At 41.6% G+C, this 10000-nt stretch overlaps 1 protein-coding gene across 1 annotated transcript in view; it reads right to left on the bottom strand.

The window, feature by feature from the left end:
* The window catches only part of supt5h (SPT5 homolog, DSIF elongation factor subunit), a 76075-nt gene that overhangs the window by 2953 nt on the left and 63122 nt on the right, over nt 1-10000 (bottom strand). Inside the window, exon 29 of the mRNA XM_028573853.1 lies at nt 5107-5202. Within this exon, the coding sequence (XP_028429654.1) occupies nt 5107-5202 (96 nt within the window). The remainder of the gene's footprint in view (nt 1-5106; nt 5203-10000) is intronic.

The raw sequence follows: 10000 nt of genomic DNA on the forward strand, positions 1-10000 counted from the left end.
GAGCTACTGCTGACTACTGACTGAGCTACTGCTGACTGAGCTACTGCTGACTACTGACTGAGGTACTGCTGACTACTGACTGAGCTACTGCTGACTGAGGTACTGCTGACTGAGGTACTGCTGACTGAGGTACTGCTGACTACTGACTGAGGTACTGCTGACTACTGACTGAGGTACTGCTGACTGAGGTACTGCTGACTACTGACTGAGGTACTGCTGACCACTGACTGAGGTACTGCTGACCACTGACTGAGCTACTGCTGACTACTGACTGAGGTACTGCTGACTACTGACTGAGGTACTACTGACTACTGACTGAGCTACTGCTGACTACTGACTGAGGTACTGCTGACTACTGACTGAGGTACTGCTGACTACTGACTGAGGTACTGACGGAGCTACTGCTGACTACTGACTGAGCTACTGCTGACTGAGCTACTGCTGACTACTGACTGAGGTACTGCTGACTACTGACTGAGGTACTGCTGACTGAGCTACTGCTGACTACTGACTACTGACTACTGACTGAGGTACTGCTGACTACTCACTGAGGTACTGCTGACTACTCACTGAGGTACTGCTGACTACTGACTGAGCTACTGCTGACTACTCACTGAGGTACTGCTGACTACTGACTGAAGTACTGCTGACTGAGGTACTGCTGACTACTGACTGAGCTACTGCTGACTACTGACTGAGGTACTGCTGACTGAGGTACTGCTGACTACTGACTGAGGTACTGCTGACTACTGACTGAGGTACTGCTGACTAATGACTGAGGTACTGCTGACTAATGACTGAGGTACTGCTGACTACTGACTGAGGTACTGCTGACTACTGACTGAGGTACTGCTGACTAATGACCTTGGTAGGAAAATCATTTTTAATCAATGATTTTATTATTAAGCACAATCTTGATTTTATGTTTTCAACTGAAACCCTGTGGGACCATAATAACAGTGCTGCTGTTCTCATTGAGTCAGCTCTCCTCTAACTTCAGTTTTATGAGTGAGAATAGAGTGAATAGGAAAGGAGGTGGAGTCGCCATTTTGTTTAATGACTCATTCCAATGTGTGCAAATATCTTATGGAAATTCTGCGTCTTTTGAATATGCTAAGATCCTCCCCTCAAGCTATTCTTCTAAATATCTACAGGCCACCTAAATACTGTGCAAACTTATTTGACGACTTTACTGAACTGCTGTCTATAATCTGTATTAACTTTGTGACCGAGTAATTATTGCTGGTGATTTTAACATTCATGTTGACAACCCCCAGGACCGAGGGACCAAAGAACTGTGTTGTGTTTTTGAGAGCTATGGACTGACTCATGTGACACAGCCCACGCACAATAAGGGGCACACACTGGACTTGATTATCTCAAATGATCTAAACATTTCCAAGGTTGTGGTGACTGATGTTGCTCTCTCTGATCATTCCTGTGTTTTCTTTAACGGCACTATCTCGGTGCCCAAAAGTGTTCAAACAAAGTTAATCAGAAAACGGTATATCACTGAAAACACCAGTGAATCATTCATTCAGCTTTTCTCCTCTACACCCACCCTCTCAGGGGTCTCAGTCACTGAGCTAGTAGATAATTTCAACTGTAAAATTACGAATGTTATTGATGCTATTGCTCCCACTAAGGTCAAAGCTGTCTCTGGTAAGGAAAGATTTCCCTGGAGAAGTTTTATAGCTGTGAGAACAGAAAAAACAGAGTGTCGAAAAGCTGAACGCAGTTGCCGAAAAACTAATCTCCAGATCCATTATAACACTTATAAAGAGAGACTTCGCATTTATAATATGGAACTAAGGAATGCAAGGCGGTCCTTTTTCTCGGACATTATCGCCAGAAACAATAATAATTCACGTGCTTTGTTTGCTACTGTTGATAGATTAACAAACCCTCCAGTACCAATAGCATCTGAACTGTTGTCTACCAAGGCTTGCAATGACTTTGCCTCCTTCTTCACAGACAAAACTCAGAAAATTAGACAAAGTCAGTGCTTCCATATCGAGTAGAGGATATGTGTTGTCACAGTGTTCATGCAAAACAAATGCCAACATGACACAATTTCATACGATCAACCATAAAAACTTGGAGGACATTATACAACATCTGAAAACCTCCTCCTGTTGCCTTGATATTCTACCAACGGCTGTTTTCAAAAATGTTTTGAATTGTTTGGCTTCTGATCTTCTACAGATTGTAAACACATCTCTGCTCTCCGGTATCTTTCCACAGGCCCTGAAAACTGCAGTCATCAAGCCACTCCTAAAAAAGAACAATCTAGACACGACACTAATGAGCAACTATAGGCCGATATCTAACCTTCCATTTTTAAGTTAAATCATAGAAAAAGCAGTTTTTCAACAACTCAACCTTTTCTTATCACTTAACAACAGTTTTGATGCCTTCCAGTCAGGTTTTCGACCACACCACAGCACTGAGACGGCTCTCGTTAAAGTCTTTAATGACATCCACTTAAACACAGATAGTGGCAATATTTCAGTCTTAGTATTACTTGATCTCAGTGCTGCATTTGATACGGTAGACCATGACATATTGCTTGAGCAATTGGAAAACTGGGTTGGTCTTTCTGGCTCAGTACTAAAGTGGTTTGAATCCTATTTAAAGAATAGGGACTACTTTGTGTCTATAGGTAATTATACATCTGAGCATACAGTACAGGCCAAAAGTTTGGACACACCTTCTCATTCAATGAGTTTCCTTTTTATTTTCATGACTATTTACATTGTAGATTCTCACTGAAGGCATCAAAACTATGAATGAACACATATGGAATTATGTACTTAACAAAAAAGTGTGAAATAACTGAAAACATGTCTTATATTTTAGATTCTTCAAAGTAGCCACCCTTTGCTTTTTATTAATAAGGGAAATAATTCCACTAATGAACCCTGACAAAGCACACCTGTGAAGGTAAAACCATTTCAGGTGACTACCTCATGAAGCTCATTGAGAGAACACCAAGGGTTTGCAGAGTTATCAAAAAAAGCAAAGGGTGGCTACTTTGAAGAATCTAAAATATAAGACATGTTTTCAGTTATTTCACACTTTTTTGTTAAGTACATAATTCCACTTGTGTTCATTCATAGTTTTGATGCCTTCAGTGAGAATTTACAATGTAAATAGTCATGAAAATAAAGAAACACATTGAATGAGAAGGTGTGTTCAAACTTTCGGCCTGTACTGTACATATGAAATACAATATGACGTGCGGAGCCCCCTGTTCTGGGGCCTCTTCTGTTCAACATCTACATGCTTCCACTAGCTCAGATTATGGAAAACAACAAAATAAGTTACCATAGCAAATTTACATAACCTAATCGCCAGGGAACTATAGCCCAATACAACAATTAAATATGTGCATTGAACAAATTAACAACTGGATGTGCCAGAATTTTCTTAAACTAAATGAATGAAAAACTGAGGTGGTTGTTTTTGGAGCAAAAGGGGAACGATTGAAAGTCAGCGCTCAGCTTCAAACGACAATGTTGAAAACTACAGACGAAGCCAGAAATCTTGGTGTAGTCATGGACTCACAACTGAATTTTAAAAGCCACATTAACATAATTACAAAATCAGCCTATTATCACCTTAAAAATATATCAAGGGTTAAAGGACTTATGTCTCAGCAGGATCTGGAAAAACTTGTCCATGCTTTTATCTTCAGTAGACTTGACTACTGTAACGGTGTCTTTACAGGTCTCCCTAAAAAATCAATCAGACAGCTGCAGCTGATTCAGAACGCTGCTGCTCGAGTCCTCACTAAAACCAAGAAAGTGGATCACATCACTCCAGTACTGAAGTCTCTAGACTGGCTTCCAGTGCCTCAAAGAACTGATTTCAAAATACTTTTACTGGTTTATAAATCACTAAACGGTTTAGGGCCAAAATACATTTCTGATCTGCTACTACATTATGACCCACCCAGACCTCTCAGGTGGTCTGGGACAGGTCTGCTACACTATGACCAACCCAGACCTCTCAGGTGGTCTGGGACAGGTCTGCTACACTATGACCAACCCAGACCTCTCAGGTGGTCTGGGACAGGTCTGCTACACTATGACCAACCCAGACCTCTCAGGTGGTCTGGGACAGGTCTGCTACACTATGACCCACCCAGACCTCTCAGGTGGTCTGGGACAGGTCTGCTACACTATGACCCACCCAGACCTCTCAGCTGGTCTGGGACAGGTCTGCTACACTATGACCCACCCAGACCTCTCAGGTGGTCTGGGACAGGTCTGCTACACTATGACCAACCCAGACTTCTCATGTGGTCTGGGACAGGTCTGCTACACTATGACCCGCCCAGACCTCTCAGCTGGTCTGGGACAGGTCTGCTACACTATGACCAACCCAGACTTCTCAGGTGGTCTGGGACAGGTCTGCTACACTATGACCAACCCAGACTTCTCAGGTGGTCTGGGACAGGTTCTTTTAAAATTAAAGCTGAAGGCCTATCTTTTTGATGTTGCTTTTCTTTAAATAACCTATTTTATCTGCTTTTATATGTTTAACTGTTTTAACTGCTCTTTATTTGCGTATTTTATCTCTCAGTTCTTTAAATTGTTATACTGCACTGTCAATTTTATTCTTGTCTTTTAATGTTTTAAATTGTTTTAAATTGTTTTCTAAATGCTCTTTCATGTTTTATGTAAAGCACTTTGAATTGCTCTGTTGCTGAAATGTGCTCTACAAATAAAGCTGCCTTGCCTTGCCACCCCCAGACAGACAGACAGGCGATATGGATATAACCAGATATCACGATATTCTTGACCAAATACCTCGATATCGCGGCGATATTGTAGGGTTGACAATTGGTGCTTTAACAAAATATCTTCACACTTAGATTTTAGATAAATAATCATCAGCAATGTGGATATAATGACTAAGTGAGGAAAAGGCTAATAATAGAACAGCTAGAAAAGAAAATGACATCACTTTACTGTAAAAACCAGGAAGACACTTATGTCATATTACGATATCCAAAATCTAAGACGATATCTAGTCTCATATCACGATATCGATAGAATATCGATATATCACCCAGACCTAAACAGACAGACAAAATCCTACCTTGTTGTTCTTGGTGGGAGTGATGGGCTCCAGGTGATCGCTGCTGATGCTGACCACCTTCTCAGACTCCTGCATGAAGACCGAACACATCCCGCCCTACAGGAACACACAACACAATACACAAAAACTGCTGTCACTCAAAAAGTATCACGCAATATGCACAATCGTGCAAGTTATTTTTCTGACTTTTGTAGGACACAAACGCAACAAAGGGTGAAAAAAAGCGACAAGGGTATAACATGGGAAAAATTCAGCCCCGATGCCTTCTAAACTCTGTCAGTAACGCCAGTGGAGACATTTTTCGGGCACTGGATTTAACGTCAACAGGGTTAGACCACCCCCACACATCCCATCACTTCTGTGAGAAAATATATGTGAAATAGCAGATGGAGGTTTTCAGACTGTGAGGAAGGAGAGACGATGGGGGAAAAGATGGAACGGTTATCGCTCACTGAGGCTATTTAGTTTCTTTACGAAGACAAAGTTTCTTTTTCTCTTCCGCCACAAACTGCATCATTAATCTTACTCCTTCTGTGTGTCACCACTCGAGTCAAACCCAAAACACACAAACATAACTGGGGGTTCTCCTGCATAGAGGAATTGTTGGCGCCCCCGAAACCCAACAACAACATCGGAGAAAGCCACAAAAAAAAGATGGGAAAAGCACATTTGGCGATGTGTTGTAGCTTTTCCCTGTGTGTGTATTGCGCCAGATGATGAAAAAAACAGTTTATTGTGCAGCCATAGGGCGATGAACTCCTTGTTTTCCTTTTTTATCTCAGAGGAGCCTCCAAAAACTAGTCTGTCAAGCCAGACCCACATCAAGATGTTAGGATAGGACATGATAGGATAGGACATGATAGGATAGGACATGATAGGATAGGACATGAAAGGATAGGACAGGATAGGATAGGACATGATAGGATAGGACAGTACATGATAGGATAGGACATGATAGGACAGGATAGGACATGATAGGATAGGACAGTATAGGACATGATAGGATAGGATATGATAGGATAGGATAGGACATGATAGGATAGGATAGGACATGATAGGACATGATAGGATAGGACATGAAAGGATAGGACAGGATAGGATAGGACAGGATAGGACATGATAGGATAGGACAGTACATGATAGGATAGGACATGATAGGACAGGATAGGACATGATAGGATAGGACAGTATAGGACATGATAGGATAGGACATGATAGGATAGGATAAGACATGATAGGATAGGACAGGACAGGACATGATAGGATAGGACATGATAGGATGGGACATGATAGGATAGGACAGGATAGGACATGATAGGACATGAGAGGATAGGACAGGATAGGATAGGACATGATAGGATAGGACATGATAAGATAGGACAGGATAGGACATGATAGGACATGACAGGATAGGACATGATAGGATAGGACAGGACAGGATAGCACATGATAGGACATGACAGGATAGGACATGATAGGATAGGACATGATAGGATAGGACATGATAGGATAGGACATGATAGGACAGGACAGGACAGGATAGGACATGACAGGACAGGATAGGACATGATAGGACAGGACAGGATAGGACAGGACTAGAACCAACCAGAGCAATGGAGAAGGTTTCCGGTAGGCAAAACTCCGAACACATCTTCCTTTTTTAAAGAATGACTTCTGTGCCGTTCTTTGCTCTTTTCTCAAAGACAAGCTGAACTCCGAGTCTTCCAGAGTCGCGGCCAAAGCCGACTTCAAAGACGCAGCAGCAGCAGCGGCCATCTTCTTTGTTTTCACGTAGCGGGGAGTTCACGCAGAACCATCAAAACTCTGCCGTCATTACGTTAAGCCCCGCCCACCGACTCCATACACGATGGCCCTCATTTATCAACCTAACGTAGAAACCAGCGCAGATATGAGCGCAGAAACACCGTTACGACAGGCTTCACGTGGGATTCATGAAACGTTCGTATCCCACCAATCAGAGCGTAGGAATGGTCGTACGTTGATAAATGCGGCGGCTGGAAACGATCGTCATTTAAATATCACGCCCCAGTAGAGCTGGGCGATTTGTTTCCATAAAAAAAATCTGGGATTTTTTTTTTTATAAAAAACTCGATTTACGATTCGATCCCCCCCCCCCCTTCCATGTAAAACAAAATAACTGCGAACTGTAAATATATTTTAAAAATATATATTTATTGTACTTAAAGTGCATCAACATGAACAAAATTGCAAAGGCAAACCCTTCCTCTTAGTGAAAAGTCACTGTGCAGTGTGCAACAAAGATTGTTAAACATCCAAATTATTTATACTGTATTTGGATAAAAAATTTGTTTTTAAAAATCGATTTTTTAAAAATATGAATCGATTTGACCTACCAACTCGATTTTTAAATAGATTTTTTTCCCAGCCCTACGCCCCAATCTATTCTCCATTTTGAGGCCTCGCTCCTACAATTTACTACATGGCGAAACATAATCCGGCTGAGAAGCGCCACTTTTAAAAAAAAAAAATCTGAGATTTTTTTTTATAAAAAACTCGATTTACGATTCGATTCCCCCCCCCTTCCATGTAAAACAAAATAACTGCGAACTGTAAATATATTTAAAAAATATATATTTATTGTACTTAAAGTGCATCAACATGAACAAAATTGCAAAGGCAAACCCTTTCTCTAAGTGAAAAGTCACTGTGCAGTGTGCAACAAAGATTGTTAAAACATCCAAATTTGTTTTTTAAATCGATTTTTTGAAAATATGAATCCATTTGACCTACCAACTCGATTTTTAAATCAAATAGATTTTTTTCCCAGCCCTACGCCCCAATCTATTCTCCATTTTGAGGCCTCGCTCCTACAATTTACGACATGGCGAGACGTAATCCGGCTGAGAAGCGCCACTTTTCAGAGCTGGAGATTGAAACCCTGATATCTCAGGTTCATTTGCACTAACGTGTACTATTTGGCAGCCTGAAAATATTATTATTATATTATTAAGGTTATTAAAAGGCTGTAGAAAGAATGCGGGATGAAAAAAGATCACTGATGCGGTCAACAGTGTTGGTGTAGTAAATCCGCTGGTGGTGATGGCGCAGTGGATATGACACACACCTTTGGTGGGGGAGACCAGGGTTCGATTCCCACTGCGATACGTCAACCAATGTGTCCCTGAGCAAGACACTTAACCCTTAGTTGCTCCAGAGGAGTGTGACCTCTGACATATACAGCAAATGTAAGTCGCTTTGGATAAAAGTGTCAGCTCAATGACTGAAATGTTATTTAATGTAACTTTAATTCTTGTGTTTACCAGAGAAAGTGCTCGTAGGTTTCTTGGAAATAAGTCATTCAGAATGAAAAAAAAAGCATAAAACATGACTAATGGACAAAATAAATCCGACTAAGACCAAAACGACCGATTAGTTGACTAATCGACTAAGAGGGAGCAGCCCTACTCCTGTTAAACTGATTATATGCCGCGACACAAGTCCACACTGACTCAAAAACTTGCGTACACGAGTTCAGACCAGAAGTGAGATTGTATCGAAGCCTACGCTCACGTTCAAACTGATGAAGAGGAATATTTAGAAGAAGATTTATTTATTTATATATATTAGGACAATGCACATTAATCAACATTTCTGTAAATGCGCCAGTGTTAGCCAGTCGGCTTATTTTCAACTGTAGTCCTAGTTGCATGCATGTCTTTATAAATGCCGAGCTTTGCGTAGGGCCGATGTGATTGGCCTGACCAGAGTTTGGTTTTTCCAGCTCGTGAGCCAACGGAGAGTTGCTAGGGTGCGTCTAGATTTCTAGGCGAAACAAAAAATAGGATTTATCTCCAAAAAATCGGTTGAATACCAGATGGTAATATTGGACGGGCTCTGTGAAATACTGTCACGGTTGTCAGACAGGTATGTCCTTTCTGTTCCAGACGAGAAGCAGAACCAGATGAAACCAGAGTGTGTTTGGGACAGAGGTTTAGATAACGGACACAAGAAGCCTTCACATGTCAGTCTGGACACTTGGAAGGCCAAATTTCAGACACACGATAACATTTCTGATCCTTGTCTCGCTGCAGCTGCTTCCACGTTGCCACGTCGCGTTATTACTTCTTCAACCGTTAGTCGCCCAGTTAAACCGCTCCGAGACTTCAAGCTGAGCTTTTTGTGCTTTTCTAACACTCGAATTGCAGATGAACGATTACGATGCGTAGGCTCTTGGCGAGGGGAGAATATTTAGACAGATTTAGCTTTGGCTCACTCTCTAAAAACAGCATTACTTCAACTCTTATCGGGCTTCTCGGGAGCCAAAAAAAAATTCAGTCCTGCTGTCTTCCAAACTCTGGATGACAAACCTTCCAGAAACTCAAGTGGAGCCACGTTTCGGGCCCTGGATTTAACAGTAACAGGGTTAGACCACCAATACATCTCATCACTTCTGTGTGAAACAACAGATGGATGTTTTCAGACTGGGAGGAAGGAGAGATGATGGGAAAAAGATGCCGCGTGAGGTCAAAAGGAACGGTACCGCTCATTGAGGCTAGTGAGTTTCTGTAAAAAGCAATCTTTCACCACAAACTTCATTAATAAACTCCATCCTTCTGAGTCAAACCCAAAAACACAGACCTGACTGACGCCAGGGTTTTTTTTTCTTGCACAGAGGAAAGAGACAAAGAAAGATCACCAGCGCCAAAATGATAAGAATTGAGAATCAAAACAGTGATCTAAATCCTCGACAATTTACCCAACACCCGAACATGAACTTAAAAGTGTCCTCAGACAGTCATGAACAAGCATTGTGGAGTTGGGCTACGTGCTAATGCTGCTGCGGTGATGGATCAACCAACTCCTTAAGGGACAGGCAGCTAGCAGATAGTGAGGAGATGCTTTTTTCAGGGGA

This window comes from Perca flavescens, chromosome 3, assembly GCF_004354835.1.
Source record: "Perca flavescens isolate YP-PL-M2 chromosome 3, PFLA_1.0, whole genome shotgun sequence".
Lineage (NCBI taxonomy): Eukaryota > Metazoa > Chordata > Actinopteri > Perciformes > Percidae > Perca > Perca flavescens.